Source organism: Balearica regulorum, chromosome 3, assembly GCF_011004875.1.
Source record: "Balearica regulorum gibbericeps isolate bBalReg1 chromosome 3, bBalReg1.pri, whole genome shotgun sequence".
Classification (NCBI taxonomy): Eukaryota; Metazoa; Chordata; class Aves; order Gruiformes; family Gruidae; genus Balearica; species Balearica regulorum.
Window position 1 is genome coordinate 88,377,385 of NC_046186.1, and position 17,327 is coordinate 88,394,711.

Sequence of the window (17,327 nt, forward strand, 5' to 3'; positions counted from 1 at the left end):
TGAGGTAAAAACTGACACTCATCACATCTTATTCAGGAAAGATGACCATCACAAAGAATTGCCAAATAGTTAAAGGTCCTACATTTTAACATTAAAGCATTGAGACAGAACAAAGTAGCCACGAGAGAAACATATATAGACAACTGCTGTTTTTCCAAAGCAGCACACAGTACAAGGTACTGTCTTTGCCACTGCTAAGACTGTAGCTATAAATAACTTTTAAAAGAGGATAAAACACAGCAAAGGTTCAAAAGTGAAACTGGAGAAAGATCATAGAATCTTCCTCGTATCAACCTGCCAAAGTGTTTAAAGCACTACAAGAGATGCAGGAGTGAACTGCCATGAAAGCCCTTTTAAAATTAAAAAAAAAAAAAAAAATAATAATCAGGGTGCTCTGTTCCTCTAGAGCACTGTATATTTATGTCATCAAAAAACTACACATAAACAAAGAGATGACACCCATATTTACGTCACGCTGAATCACTTTAAGATATTTATACTTTGTCACCATGATAGATAATGCATTTTAAAGCAACACCACCTTTTCCAAACATCTAACCTTTATCTATTCAAAAGCAACATTTACACATGAAAAGGGATCTTTCCTACATATAATAAGGAAAAAGGTCAAAAATCTAAACTCTTTCAACAAAAATCAAAATGCACAGCCCCTATAAAAACAGAGTACCACAATACAAGAGTCACTCCTATTTCATTCCATACCTATGGAGAATATGCAAGAGAAAGTATCAAAACAGGAGGAAAGAAGTTTATACATTATACAGATGTGTCTTATACCTGTTAGATATCTCAGATATAATTATACCCCATCTATATTTAAACACATCTGTGAAGCCAGTTCTAAAAAATTATGTATAGTCTTTTGACTAAATTATACTACTGTTTACTGTATTTACATATTTTGGTAGCTTTAAGAGTAGATTTAATAGGCAACTCAGCCAAAAAGTGGAAAGACAGTTATCTTGACAGTTTCAGGATCAACACTTAAAAGACACTATAGGTACATTTCATTTGAGGTTCAGCTAAAAGAGCTCAAAAGAAAAACAAGAATACAAAACCAAAGACCAGAAAAGAATACAGTTATATGACTGTATTTTAAGAAAGGGAGACACACAGAATCTTATTCAAGTCTGCAGTTTGGTTAAAGAAGGCTATTCAAAGCCCTACCTTCTCATCCCACAGGCCACTACTTTGATGCTTAAATTAAGAATAATTTTATTTGTAAAAGCTGTTCCCTCTTCATGAATTGAATTTATATGGACTCTTTATAGATGAATCTGGTTTGAACACATGACACTGCAGTATAAAATTGTATGACTTGTTTTCAAGAAGTGTGGACAAAGGCCACGCCCAAGAAGACTCAGCAAAACACTGATTTGTTGGGTTTTTTTACTAAGCTCTGAATTTTGAGGGTAAATATTACCCTGGCCCACTTAGCTGATAATCCCTTCGAGAAAATTGCTCTTTTCATCTTTTCACATACATACACCTCTTACCTCATACATGACTTGTCCTGATGCCAAGCATTTTCTGTCACCAAATGCTAACTGCAACAGATGTAAACTCACAACATCACCTTCACTGAAAAAGGTATAAATTATAAACTTTGATTACAAAGCTGCTTTATAGTACTCACTATCATTTTATTAGATCTAGACTGAGGTTTTCTTAATGGCATGCTCTTGCTGAAAAGAATACCACCATTTCCCAAAACACGGTAATCGGTCACATTTAGTCGGTAAAACACAAAGGAGGAAACGTTGACACTAACAGCTTCAGGGGCAAATGCTAACCAATTTGAAAGCTTTAATACGGTGTATGGACTAAAAAATGTTGGAAATAGTTCTTCACAGTGAAGAGTTCTCAATCAAAACCGCTTTAAAGTCAAACTTAAAAAGATTGCAACTCTACGAACAGCTGAGCTGATTAAGTAGCTCGCTGATGCTGAAGGAGAGATAGATCTCTTTCTCCCCTTCTCTTACCACCAAAGTTCCGGTCTCTCTCTTGCAAACACTGCACCCTTCCACATTCTGATTTGGTTCATCGGCCCAGCAGGAAACCATTGGCTCGTCTGCTGAACAGTGACCGTTCTCTCCCAGGGGACCTCAACTGGCTCACAAAGGCTCCAGAGACTGCTCCAGTTGGCACCAAGTAACGGGCAATGCTGGCACCTCACTCCTTTAGGGGCAGCAGGCCGTTAGATCAGGGTGTTTACTCCTCCAGATCCGCAGAATCAGCTACGTTTAATGGTATTTTAATACCATGGTGTGAATATCAAACACATTGTGAAGCAATCATCAAGAAACAAAGGAAATCATTGAAGAATGCAAGCACAAAAAACTAGCCACTGCTGCTTTGCCTCCTTTCAGAAGGCGGGAACTAGTAGGTCCCTCTTCACACCTGTTCAATCCTGTAAAAATTGCATTGTAAGCTTAACGCCTTCTGTACCTGAGAGTATCTCCTGCACAGCTAAATAAACAAAACAAATATACATGTATCCACTGCAGGTGAAAGCTTATTGGGAAAAAAAAAAAAAAATCAGTGGTTCATGGTAAGTTTTTATTCACCTTTCTTGTGTAGACTGAACAGCCCACAAGTAGCAACAATTGCGAGGATCATTCTCAGGCTCTTGAAAAGTAACAGCATAGACAGGAATCCGGCCTCCTTCAAGCTGAGAGTGGTGCCTACAGGTTTTAAAAAAAAAAAAAAAAAAAGTAAGCCTACTGGCCCTAATTGTTTGTAGAAGGATAGAAGCATCTTCTGAGAAAAGAGCACCTTATATGTTTATCCTCAAAGTACAGAAGCTCATACTTCTGTCTCGAACAAGTTGAGTCAAGGAAGCGACTACTTTTCAAGCAACAGTCAAGAGGTGAGGAAGTTACTGTCCATCAAATGCAATAACCTTTCAATGTATGCCAGAAATTGTTTTTCAGAACTAGCTACTGCAATTCAAAAACCTGTTGTTTCATCAAGATACACGCATTTCCTGGCTTCACTGACTACTACTGATAGAACAAACTGACTACTAGAAATCAGCTACATCACATCCTAACTGCTTGACATAACCCAAAGAAGCATGCCTTCCACAAATCCTCAATCCACAGGCACAATAAGGAAAACAATCCTTTGTCCATTGGGGAGAAGGCAGTCCACTTAATCCATCTATGACTGAAGAGTTCTTTCAGAAGAGGATTTCTGAACATTCCAAGATTATATTCAAAAGTTCTCTTTAAATTAACATGCTTCCTTAAGCAAAAGATTGAGACCCCTGCACCTCCAGACATGGCCAAGTATAAAGGCCTACTTACTCCCTCTTCAGAGTTTTCATATTCCATAGTGACAGGTAGCCATCTGAAAAACCCACAACGAGCTGATTGCTTCTGCTTATGTAGCACAAGGTTGATACGGCTGTTCCTGAAGGGGTTTGTAATTGAAAACACAGATGTCTCCCTTCTCTGGTCACAGTTTCTCTTCTTTGCGGAACTTCAGCAGGAATTCTAGTGACAACTTCTAGATCTACACACACACAAAACCAGGCAATAAATGAATGTGTTAGTCCATTTAGGTTGCATTTTAAACACTGACGTGACAACATGTATAATCTAACTCCACCATCCCAGGCAAAATACCTATTTACGCAACGCTTTCTTTGCTATTTCCATTTTGTATGTACGCAAAGAACAGAAGAACCCTCTGACTGGACAGGCATTCTCACTCACATTCCAAAACCAGGTAAAAGTGTAACCTTCAGAGACAAATTCTGTCCTATCAGACAGTTCCATCGAGTCAGATGGTAGAATTCCCACACCTCCCGGGGCAAGAATCGTAGTCACATAGGGATCTCGGTGGGAGGGGGGCATTTATAGCATTAGGAGGTTTGGGACTGTACGATGTCAAAACGCCACCTGTAACTACTAGTCATAAACATCTGCACACTAGCGTCGTCAAAGCGCGATGCATACTGCTTATTTAAAAGACACAAGTTTGCTTATTTTTAAGTTCAGGTTTAAAACCCACAAGCTTACCTGATGCTTCTATTTCATTCTGACTGCAAGATAAATCATCCAAACAAAGGTCAACCAGAAGCAGATGACCAACATCTGTAGCCACTGCTGCCACTCCAAAGAGCCATCGTAGACTCTGATGCAGGTGCCGAGTGCTCACACTGGCTCCTCCGTGATTAGTTATGGGTTCTACAGCAGTTACCTACAGGAAAACAACAAGAGAGTATTGAAGCTGTTTGACAAGTTAAATAGAAATCATTCAAAAGTGAAGCCAGGATTAGTACATCAGAAACAAGAAAGTAAAGACAGGATCATAAGACTTAAAAACAGAGCATCACTTCCCATTACATCAAGAAGAACAAAACCAACCCAAACAAAACCCTGTCCAAGAATCTGTTCGTGCCTTCCACTTACTAGATTTCCTACACTTATTTAACTGAATTAACTTCAACTTAAATGGTGCATTCTATTATTACAGCTTACCAATTTCCATTCCCTACTTAGAAATAACTAACTCTTGCATGTAACTCATTTTCTACGTTATCTTAAACTTTATCACATTTAAGGGCCTTAAGTAAGAAAGACAAAACTAAATATAGTTCTTCCACTGCTCACAGCCCATTAGCTCTGTGATACAGGCTATGCCTTCTTTTCCAAATAGGTATTAGGCTAAGTCATGGCTCTAAGTCAGATGAGGAAGTGGTCAAGTTGCATGGTAGACACACCATTTCCATGGGAATGAAACATTTTTATCAAGTTTTGAAGGGAGATACTAGCTTAGTAAATTTTACACTAGTCTCATTTAAAATAAATGTCCCGCATGACCTCCTTGTCTCTAGATTGGAGAGACACAGATTCGATGGATGGACCACTTGGTGGATAAGGAATTGGCTGGATGGTCGCACTCAAAGAGTTGTGGTCAACAGCTCAATGTCCAAGTGGAGAACAGTGAGGAGTGGTGTTCCTCAGGGGTCAATACTGGGACTGGCACGGTTCAACATCTTTGTCGGCAACATGGACAGCGGGATCGAGTGCACCCTCAGCAAGTTTGCTGATGACACCAAGCTGCGTGGTGGGGTCGACATGCTGGAGGGAAGGGATGCCATCCAGAGGGACCTTGACAGGCTGGAGAGGTGGGCCCATGCGAACCACAGGAAGTTCAACAACGCCAAGTGCAAGGTCCTGCACGTGGGTCGGCGCAATCCCAAGCACAACTACAGGCTGGGCGACGAATGGATTGAAAGCAGCCCCGAGGAGAAGGACTTGGGGGTATTGATTGATGAGAAGCTCAACATGAGCCGGCAGTGTGCGCTTGCAGCCCAGAAAGCCAAGCACGTCCTGGGCTGCATCAAAGGAGGCCTGACCAGCAGGTCGAGGGAGGTGATCCTGCCCCTCTACTCCACTCTTTTAAGACCCCACCTGGAGTACTGCATCCAGCTCTGGGGGCACCAGCACAAGAAAGACATGGACCTGCTGGAGAGAGTCCAGAGGAGGGCCACAAAGCTGACTGGAGGGATGGAGCACCTCTCCTATGAGGACAGGCTGAGAGAGTCGGGGTGGTTCAGCCTGGAGAAAAGGTGGCTCCGGGGAGATCTAATTGCGGCTTACCAGTACCTGAAGGGGCCTACAGGAAAGATGGTGAGGGACTGTTTATCAGGGAGTGTAGTGACAGCACAAGGTGTAATGGGTTTAAGCTGAAGGAGGGTCAATTTCGATTAGATGTTAGAAAGAAATTCTTTACTGTTAGAGTGGTGAGGCACTGGAACAGGTTGCCCAGAAAGGTTGTGGAAGTGTTTAAGACCAGGTTGGATGGGGCTTTGGGCAACGTGGTCTAGTGGAGGGTGTCCCTGCCCGCGGCAGGGGGGGGTTGGAACTAGATGATCTTTGAGGTCCCTTCCAACCCAAACCATTCTATGATTCTGTGAAAAATAACAACCAGATAAAGTAAAAAAAAGTTTTAAATGCACACCAGCACTTTTATGAATGTTAATAAAAATTTTAAAAGCCATCCTAAAACAACAGCAAAAAGACCAGGAGCTTGTTAGATCAAAAGCTAACTCCAACTAAGGAGAAGGGCACACTGCTCTTTAACATGTGGAGCAGTCTGCATGCAACTTCATTACAAGGTGAAGACAGACCTTTCAGCACATGTTGCAACACATCCCAAGACAGTACTGACTGCTAAGCAGAGCTACAAGCACATGAAGACTCCTTCACTAAAGCTGTACAACAAAAGAATACAGGCTATCTTTTAACCTTCTTACAAAATGCAACACAGTGAAAACAGGAAGCTTTACATCAACAACAAATTTTTACGTGAAAATAAAACAGAGAAGTGGGCATCACAAGGTAGACTTTTTTTTTTTTTTAAACTCCCAGATGTGGGGAAAAATAACCAAACCCCCTAAGCACCAGTGGTTTCTCCTCTCTCATCAAGCACTTGCTATGACTACAGTGCCTGGCAATCTCCTACAGAATTTACCTTTCATCTTGGTCACAAGAATTCTAATCTTAGAAGTACTTATAGTAATTTAGACAAATTTATTTTGTTTCAGACTTCCTGCAAGTCAAATTAAATTTCCAATCTTCTCTGCTACTTGAAGGACTATCAAAAGCATTTTGATTATTTGAATTCTTGCTGCTCCAAGTCTTGATGACTGTTATGAGGAAAGCAGAAATACTGTACGTATCTTCCTGCAGAATTAGCCAAAGTTCAAGTGTTGCTTCTAACTTCTTTTTAAGATTTTTTTCACTGTACAACTGTCTCCAAATGAATCTTTTCCATTTGCGCATACGGTCTTCCAAAAACATTTCCTGGTTTTAACACTTCAATTTTCCATGTGGAAGCTCCTGAAACAGCATATTTTTCCACTGCACCATGCACTGGCTTTTCATATTCTCCTAAACTACTGCCAGCTCATTCTGGGAATGAACAAAGAAAACTTTTCTCAGCTCACCGAATCTGAATGCTACCCTTCTGCCTCATAGAAACCAGGAAAATTTGTGAAAATACTGTTCAATAGTTCTGAAACATACAACCATTACAAACCAATTTAATATAATTAATGTTTTTAATTCAGATTTACTTTTACTAGAAGCCAATTCAAATAATACTCCATTAACATTTTCAGTTTTCTGCTGCATTTCACATGTATATCCAGAGGGCAATGAGAGATGCTCCCACAAAAAAAAAAAGTTATGCCAAAATTCTTTCTAAGCTTGTGAGCTTTATCTTTTTAACTCATTCCTTTACTCTCTGAATGACTACACATCTACTCTTACACCAAGAGGCAGTCATACAGTCACTATAAATACCTTATATTAATACACTAATGGCTAGACACCTTGGATCACAGATACTCTAAGTTAGTTTTAACCTGCACAGCTTAACCATCCACAGAAGATATACGCAACAAGGAAAATAGTCCAGAAATTAAGATGCTCATTAAAGCCTTAAAACAGTAATGCCAAAAACTACAGAAAGTTATGTTAAGAACAGATCTGCGTTTTACTTTTAAAAATAATCAGTGTGAAAATCAGAGAAACATTCAGGCAGATGGAAAATGCATATTATGTAATGTATAATTTGGAAGTATCAGTTACAGCATAAATTCAAAACATATAGACAGTGGCCAAGTGCAAGTTTTGTCTACTTGATACTCCCACTCACAACTTAACAGTCCAACTAGCAAACCTGTGTCCTGTCTATGCTGATCTAACTAACCTAATAGCCAAAAGACAGGAAGCAAAATGAAAGCAACACACCAAATATGTTTGTAATCAAGAGTATTCAGGGCATAAGAGCAAAAATTCAGGTAAGTTTTGGCTTTCTTCCAAAATTCATAACCTTCATCACACCAACAGCCAAATTTTCCACCTAAGGCTTCTTCTTCTCTCCTGAACTGCTTTTTATGGTATAGAAAAACTCCCTAAGAAAACTGATAGTTGTAACTACATTCTATTTCAAATCACTTCTGCAGACTCAGATTTGATATGCGACATGATCCATTTTAAACTTCCCTTTTCCTATTTCCAGCTTACTTAGATTTAAGAAATAAAACATAACTAAAGTACGTCATTTTTCACAAACATGATTTACTTATTGATTATACACTTACATCAACACACAGGTTGTCTTTCCAGCTAAAATGCTAAGATTTATCAAGATGATAGGTAAACTAACACAGCAAAGCACCAACCCAACTCACATCTTGAGCAATTACCACAATACAAATGCTTACTACTAGTACTCACACTGTAGCATGACAAACAAACACAACTCCACCTGTATTCTGGCAAGTCAAACCAAATCACATTATGGAAAGCTGAGTAAGAAACAAGTAGTTATTTGTTGCAGATTCTAAGATGGTAACAACAAAATAGTCAATCTGGATGTTCTATTAACTTGCACTGATTCTTGTTTACATTAAGATAATGAGACTAGGGGACATTACATCACTTGAGTTTATGGGTTATAGAAGATAGAAGCACTTAGTAACATTACACCAGTGCATGCCATCTACACAAACACAATATTCCATAAGCAGAGATTCAGGGACTGCAGATTGAAAGTCAACCTTTCAACAGTCTGCTGGGGAAATCACTAAAGGCTCTTTTTTTCCTATCCTAAGCCAAGATAAAAATGGGTTCTGCTCTAAAGTCACCTGCTTCCTAGTCTGAGATTCATGGCAATGTGTCTAAGTCATTTACAGCACAACTATGGACGTTTGGGATATTTCAAAGGCAGTATTTCTGACAGGAATTAAACATTTCGGAAAAATATGTTACAGACACTTCAAGGAGTGGGGTGGAGGGGTTTTTTTGTTTCTCACTCTGGCCAAAAAAAGGTACATTTCAATGCCTTTTTGTGGAACCGGCGAATGAGGTAACTATGGGCTCTACCATAACAACAGGAAACTTGTTTTACTATCAGTAAACTCAAAAGATTATGACACCGTTAAGCCCAAGATGTTACACCGAGGCTCTCTTGACTGGATACGCTGAAGTGACAGTTTGTTAATGCAATATAGGAAAAAATACCTCCTACAAAGAGGCGCTCCAAACCGTTTCCTGAAACAGGATTATGCAGGACCTAACAACATAAAAGCTTTGTTTTTCCGATGAAAAAATACATACCCTTCCTGGAAGAACAACAGCTTTAACCACTCTTGATATTCCAAGGTCATACAGACAGAGAACACTTCCCTCTGCTTCTTCCAACCCAACCAGCAGGCCAGTCCTCTTCTGCCAGGAAAACTCTTTTACCACACGAACAATGGGAGGCTGTTCATTTACTCCACGGAAACGGTACGCAGAGAGACGCTCTCCTGTCACAGAGTTCACCACCTCAAGTTGAGGGCCACACGCCAACCATGCTAGCCCATTTCTCCCTGTAAGAGAAAAGAAAGCCAACTAAAGCCAATATCCAATAGAAGGTGGAAAACAACTGCAAAGTCACAGTCGCTGCCCCTTCCCTTCAATACAAGCACCTAACAGAGGAAGGCCAGCTTACCTAATTCTGGTCAGTTATTTAAAATCACTCGCTGAAATCCTCAAGCAATACATCTTAACATTGACAATCTCATTGTTTTGCATTTGTACTTGTCATTCCTGCACTGAAGAATTTTCATTGTTTGCGATAAAGATTACAATATGCTGATCTATAGTCTTTATACCACATTTGGCTTAGGTTTGCTGGAAATCATCCAAATACATACAGGAACACAAGTCCTAAAGCATACTTCAGATACAAGAAATCTAAATCAATTCATTTCTAGTTTATCGATTTTACTTGACACATGCCTACTCTGGGGAGGGATTTGGACTTCAGCAAGAAGTTACCTTAAAATGGGCATTGCATGAGTAAATTTAACCTTTTACATGTGTTGATCACAGAAAGAGTTTAACACATTTTGTTTCACTGAACTACTTCAAGCTCAGAGGAAGCCTTAACTCAATTACGGCATGTACAGTCCAGAAGATAGAGTCTACCTGGTCATAACAGAAGCCTAGTCATCCAGAGCGGCCCTCAGCTCTACTTTCAGATCACCTAGAAAGCCAACTACCTAATCTGCTTAGCCACTTTCAGCAGCTCTCTCCGGGCACTCATCTGCATCCTATTAAATACCTTGGAAACATGGCTGCAGCACTTAACAGCATTGCCCTCTTCCTTCTCTTTTTATTCAGGCTTAGAAAACAAAAACCAGGGGTGTTTGCCTCTGTAACACTGTAGAAGAACTACTTCTGCATGCCCTGTTATGACAGTCATAGGGCTTGAGCTGGTGCAAATAAATACGGCCCCAAACAGCACTATTACTTTTTCAAAAACTGCCTTTTGTTGAACTAAAAAGTGAGGAGGGCTCACTGACTCAGTATGTTTAAGTAAATTATTCTAAGAGCACCAGATTGGTGCAGGTTGCAGTAATTTCAACATCTAACTATACTAATGTTTTAATATTGGCATTTTTAACCCTTAAAACATATTTTTTTTTTTTTCCTGGAAACCTGATACATCTTAACAGCACCCACTTGACATAGAATCATAGAATGTCCTGAGTTGGAAGGGACCCATAAGGATCATTGAGTCCCAACTCCTGGCTCCACATAGTTGATGCTATGACCCTATGTGTCAGGTAACCTCTGGGCAAGAATAACTTGGAATAAGACCATATTTAAAGGAAAATGCTCACCTCCAGAAAACTTCCCGCACAGCACAGAACCTAGGGTTATCTCATCTTCCCCTAGTGCCTGAAGTGTCACCTCCGGAAACTGCAGCAGACTGCTCGTTACCTGAGCTGTTAGGTCTCGCATTCTTCACTATAAATAAAGAAATGCAAAAAACAGACTCATGTCAGCCATAAATATTTTTTGAGATTGGCAGAAGGTGCATCAGCATGCAGGAGATTTGTCAGTATATGTCACCTGTAGCTCTTTGCCTTTAAAAAATGGCAGTCAGGACAGTTTTTGATCTCAGAAGAGCAAAAGGAGAGTCCTTTGCTTTTCTGATGCCTATGAGATCACCAACAAAGAGCGACACAGAGGTATTGACAAGATAAATAACAGAAACAAACCCAATACACTGAGTTCAAGTCTACCAACATAGGTTAGGAAGATGGGATCTGAGAAAAATCATATTTTGAAAAGCTTCTCAGTAACAGGTATGAGTTTCCATTTGTCCCTTCCCTTGATTTTATACTTTATTGTCAATTGCCTTCTAGTAGATTTCACACATCCTTGATGTCTTGTTCACTTTTTGCATGTTTATTGTGAACATTAAGGAATACTAAGTTCTTAGCTACTTTCATTCTCAAATTCTTACAGAAAATGTACTGTTGATATTTTCACATTACAAGCAGTACGGACTTTCATAGCTCATTAATTAGAAAGTAGTTTTCCATACACTGATGATGTAAACATAACACAGCCCTTTAAAACACTGATTTTTTTTCCCTATATTTAAATCCTCATATTCCTTATTCTAGTCCCTTCCTTCCTATCGCCTGTCCTTATCACATCTCTGCAGCATTTTAAAAAAATTTCTAGGCCTTTCAGACAGTTTCCACACTTCTGTAGGTGCTCCACAAAGACCTAATGTTGCAGTACGTCCCAATAGATTTTCTGGTGGAAAAACTTAAAAGCTGAAATGATTGACAAGATTAAACAGGTAGCTAAATAAGAGGTAGCCCATACACATGGAAATACAAACTACTTTTTAACTATGTTTTGCAAGTTCTCTGGGCTACTGAAGACAAGACATTTAATTATCTTGTTCAAACAGCACCACTTTCTTCATGAAGTCTCAAAAAGAAGACATTATACGAAGTTCACTGTTCCTGGGTGTTACACATGCTGACCAACTCAGGCATCAAACAGAACCTTTACACTGTGCTACAAACCAGTACAGTCAGCCACCTAAACATGCACACAAACCTACTGCATTAACTGTACCACACGTTCTCCAGCAAATAAAGTTCTATTATTGTTTTGTCCAGTGTGCACTAATAACCTATTTTCCTTACAGCATAGGAGGTTACAGCTAGTGTTGAAGACTAGACTCTGGGAGCATTTATTGACTGGAAATTTCAATAAATAAATACAATTTATATGAATTGTTACTTTTCTGAAGAAAGATTATGCTCTAAAGCCTGGGCATTGGAATCTACTACGCTTCAAGTCACAAGCAGTCTATTTGAGAATATATCCCAGTATCTTCTGCCAGCATGAAAACAACGAGCACGTGAAACACAGGATGTGTAAGTAAGGGTCCCACACTCAGCACAAGTCAACATTTTGAAAAAAATGCTGCTGATGGCAAAGCCAGTATTGCAGGATGCTGCTGCAGCCAGTGAGCCCGACCACCCTGCCAGCATTCAGAACTAGCACAGACCAAATTCCAAGTGGGACAACTTATTTGCTGTAGTTTTGTCAAATACGCTTTTTGGTACTTGTTATGATTTCCAAGTGACAGCAAGATGAACTTTTGCACTGCATCCAGAGGCTCCAGAGAGTAAGAAGTCATGTAATGTGACCAGCATTCTGGCTTACTTTAACTGCAGTGATTTAATGACTATGTTTTATGAGTAATACCAAATACTAATAGAGATATATTGGGTTGGCGAATAGCATCTTTTAAATATTCCAGTTTGTGCCCATCACCTCTGGTCCTGTGACTGGGCACCACTGGAAAGTGCCTAGCTCCATCATCTTTACTTCCCTCCCTATTAATATACATTGTAGAGATCCCCCCTGAGCCTTCTCTTCTCTAGGCTGAACAGTCCCAGCCTCTCCTCATAGAAGAGGTGCTCCCATCCACTCTAACCATCTTGGAGGCCCTATGCTGCACTCTCTGCAGTACCTCCATATCTCTCTTGTGAGACTGGGGAGCCCAGACCTGGACACAGAACATCAGGTGTAGCCTCACCAGCACAGATTAGAGGGAGAATCACCTCCCTCCAACTGCTGGCAACGCTCCTCCTCGTGCAGCCCAGGACACCATCAGCTGCCTTTGCTGCAAGGGCACATTGCTGGCTCACAGTCAACTCGGTGTCCATCAGGATGCCTAGATCTCTTCTGCAAGCTGCTTTCCAGTGGGGCAGCCCCCAGCATATGCTGATGCGTGGGATTGTTCCTCCCCAGACGTAGGACTTAGCGCTTTGCCTTGCTGAACTGCAGGAGGTTCCTGTCAGCCCATTTCTCCAGCCTGCCAAAGTCCATCTGGATGGCAGCATGACCCACTGGTGTATTACCACTCTTTCCAGTTTTGGATCATCAGCCAGCTTGCTGAGGTTACGTTCTGACCCATCATCCAGATCATTAATGAAAACACTGAACAATCAACTCCCCCCCCCCCCCTCAAAATAATCTATTTTAAAATATTCAGTTGGTCAATCCTCCTTGAGGGGAGAACAATGACTATCACAACTTATATTAAGGAATTTTAGAAAACAGGACAAAATTCTGAAGAGAGCATATATATGATTATAGTCAGTAAAAAATAAATTTTTTCTGTAAATAAGCACGGTGATGCCTGAAAAAACAAGTCTGCGTGGCAAGTACGTCATGATTACTAATGTAATATATTATACTAGTAGCAATGTAGTTTTAAGAAAAAGAGTGAACAAGCATCTTCTAGTAGGGCAGGTAACGGCATTCAAGAAAACTTCTCAACTGCACACTCTCTCTGAGTCATCCTGCCTTTGCCACTGCCTACCTGGACAGGCCAAGAGCACAGAACTTTGTGCAGCCAAATTGGAAATCAAATTTTAAGATACTTTACTGGGCAGATTTGAGTTTAAAAACAAACCATTCACCACCCTGAACTCCCCACCAAATCAGAAAGAATTCTCTGGTGGAAAGCTCATACCTTGACAAAGTGTAGTCCTCTCTACAGTACACATCAAATGTGCTCATCAGTCCAATATCACCAGTAAGAACCATCAAATAAGTAAACCTTCAACAACTGGACCATTCACATAACTTTAATCAGGCTGCAGTTATTAACTGCCTATAAAAACATGCGAAAATGCTAAAGCATCAGGCACACCCAGGTTTCCTCCAGTAAGCCAATGGGCAATTTAAACATTTTTCTATTTTGCTCTAGACATCTGACTTAACAATATAGAACAAGGAAGATAAACTCCATAATAAATGATGAACAGTATATATATTGACCTGGTTATTGGGATGCTTTACTTGCATCACTCTGCTAAGTTGAACCAAGGATTACTGAGAAATCAAACACTGGGAAAACAGTTAGTTAGAGATAGGTTAAAGGCACGCAGCCTCTCCTTTGGGAGAGAGATCCAACACTAACGGCATTTCTGCTCTCTTTGAAAACAACAACTACAATCACGTTCCTATTTCTGTCTCTTAGAAACCAGATTAGTGTAAAATGCCACAGGCTTACTCCACGTTCAGGACTAGACCAGAATCCAAGCTCCCAGCTGTGTCCCATGCCAAAGGGGTCTGCGTACAAGTTGCCAACATTACCATTCTTCTTCACCCTGGGTACTTACGACTTCCAAACATCATGAACTATTTCCAAAGAAAGGAACGTGCCACAAGTCATAGACTGATGACAGACTTCTGGATGAAAAAGCTCCAGGGGAAAAAAATAAAGTTTAAAAAAAAAAAAAAAAATCGAGAAATTACATGTTCAAGCAGAATCACATACAGCCAAGTCAGAGTTCCAGGATGTCAGTTTTGACTGATGGTAGTACATGAAAATCAGTTTCAAAGGCCAACAATGTTATAGGCTTACTGAAGAAAAAGCTGAAAATACGGTCAGTCACAGCTGAAGATATGGTTTCATAAAACATGTTGACTTCACTGCCACCAAACGAGAGGCCTTGCTGCCGCCTCCCATCTCTCCATCTGCTCCCTTGTTCTACTACGGTATTCCTCTGGCTTACCTTGCACTGGCCTGAATGCTTTTTAGAGTGCTTTACGAGCCAAATTAACTCCCTAAGCAGGCAGGAAACTAACCCAGAAGAGCAGACAGTCTTCCAACAGGTTAGAGAGTTCAACTGGCTTGCAGAGAGAACTAGCAAGCATTAAAGTTGGCACAAGGAAGGAGGCAAGACAACGCCTTGGGAAGGAGGAGAGGGAATTTGCTCGTCTCCATTTTGGGGCATTAAGCCATTACGCTAGCTTGTACATGTGCGAAACTACACAGTTTGCAAGGAGCGCTAAAACCCCCTTTGCTTTTAGACCAGACACCACCCAAGATGCAGTCAGCCAACTTTTTGCTCCCTCTTCCACCTAGAGACTCACTGTCTCACTGAGAAAGGCTGCAGCTAGCAGGCATCATCCTTCCATTCAGCCAGATGTGGAAGCTAAAGGGATGTCAGGAAAGCGTTACGTGGTGATCAGGGAATGGACAACTTTGTGTGGCACTACTCAGATCACATTTCTAAGGAAACAGGACAAAGAGTGGGAAGAAGCCAAACAAGAAGAAATGGAAGGAAAACAAAGTTCTTTTGAGAAAAAACAGCATCCGCTTTCCTGAATAACAGCTAAAGATGACAATTACAGAATTTTTGGAATTATTACTAATGACTGGTTTAATGACATTTTCCCCAGAAAAACAGGAAGCAACTCACAAGCACTGGAGGAGCAGTAGATGGAAAAGACACTTTCTGCACCTTAGTAGTCAGGTTCAGTTAATTTCCACCTTGCCATATTTTACTCCTGCAGAAAGAGGATTTAGTGGGTGAGTTAACAGTTGATTTAGTGAGTACTACTGGGTCATTTCTTTCCCATTTATGTGGAAAACCTCCTTGGGCAAATCACTGCAGGAAAACAAGTTGATGCTGTAAGAGGATGAGGAGCTGTCCTCAGCAGAACAGGACACAGCACTGTGTGCCCAAACGCAAGTGACAGCTGCCAGCCAAGACCAAGACATGTCATCCAGACTGATGGGTCAAAGAAGGTGCTTCAACTACCACATTTAGCCATATACTCCAAACGGGGCTCAGCATTCCTGACACAATTAAGTCCCTACTTTTCCCAGAATTTTGCCAAACATGATCAAGAAGAAATTATTAGACCTGAAAGACTGACACCACGCTTCTTTCTACTGGCGGAAGCTCCACACCTGGACTCGCAGTTTATTAAAGAAGAAACCATGTGCTTTTGTTTAAGTTGGCAACTTTGCTGCCTGATGCATGCTTCGTGAAAAAAAATCGAGAGACCCCCACAAAACGCGCTGGATTCCTGAACAGCCATGCTCCCCCCATTAAACCCAGACCTCTTCCAGCGATTGCCGCTCTACGCAGATAGCAAATTTCCCGCCTCCTCCTGGAAAACGACACCCAAAGAGGGGAGGGAGGAGAAGAGTAAAAAGAGAGGAAACAAATAAAAGCAAATTACAAGAAAGAAAAGAAAAACCCTCCAAAAAGTGACCGACGGAGCGAGAGGCGGGGGCTTGTGCCGGCTGGCCGGGCAGAACGGAAAGCTCCCGGCGGCAACCGCCACATCTCCCACGCCCCCCAGCCTCTGACGGCCGCCTCCCGGCTGCGGAGCCTCGCACGCCGCCGCCTCCCATGTGCGCTGCCCAGGCCGCGCCGCCGGCCGTCCCGGCCTCCCCCGCCGCGGCGGGGCCACGTGTGGCGGGGCACGGCGCCGCAGCCCAGTGGGTCACTTACATAAGGGGCCGGGCAACGGCGGTCGGGCCCGCCGAGGGCCCCCGCTGAGCCCGCGCTGCGCCAGCGGCGGCGGTGCCGGCCTAGCCGCCTGAGGAGCGCCCGGTACCTCCTGGTACGGGCGACGGCAGGCGGGAGGGTGGCGGTGACCACCTTCTCTGTCGCCTTCTTCTCCCCGCGCCGCTCCCTCCTCCTGTCCGCCCACCCCAGCCCGTTTTTCCCCCGTACGTGCCGATGAGGGCGGCGGCATCTCCCGCAGCGGTTACAGCGGCCTCCGCCTGCCCCGGGCCTGCCCGGCCGCGCCACACTCGTTCCTGCGCAGACGAGTGCGCCCCGTTCCGCGCCCGGTTCCTGCTCTTCTGCGCGCGCGCCCCGTTCCGTTCCTTGCGGCGCCGCTCCCCTCCCCCCGCGCGCAGCACCCACCTCGCTCGCTCACCCGCCGCGCGGGGGGCGGGGCGGGGCGGGGGAGAAGTTCTCGCGAGAGCTGCCGCGGCCACCGCGGGAATTTTCAAATTCGCGGGATACGACCCTGGGCAGTGGCCGGCTCCGGACTACCTGTCCCAGCGTGCCACGCGGCAGGCCGCTTCCGCTCTCCGCCCCGCCCTGACCGCCTTCCGGTGCGGGCTGGCCTCGCGCGGGGCACGCCGGGAACTGTAGTTCC

General features: G+C 42.5%; 1 protein-coding gene across 1 annotated transcript in view; it reads right to left on the reverse strand.

Annotated features, from left to right (window-relative positions):
* The window catches only part of LOC142601055 (protein ELYS-like), a 55,630-nt gene extending 38,536 nt beyond the window's left edge, over nucleotides 1-17,094 (reverse strand). The window contains 7 exon segments of the mRNA XM_075748839.1: nucleotides 1,518-1,602; nucleotides 2,589-2,705; nucleotides 3,330-3,537; nucleotides 4,047-4,227; nucleotides 9,162-9,415; nucleotides 10,715-10,841; nucleotides 16,899-17,094. Of these exon segments, the coding sequence (XP_075604954.1) occupies nucleotides 1,518-1,602; nucleotides 2,589-2,705; nucleotides 3,330-3,537; nucleotides 4,047-4,227; nucleotides 9,162-9,415; nucleotides 10,715-10,835 (966 nt within the window). The 5' untranslated portion in view covers nucleotides 10,836-10,841; nucleotides 16,899-17,094.
* Nucleotides 17,095-17,327: the final 233 nt, after the last annotated feature.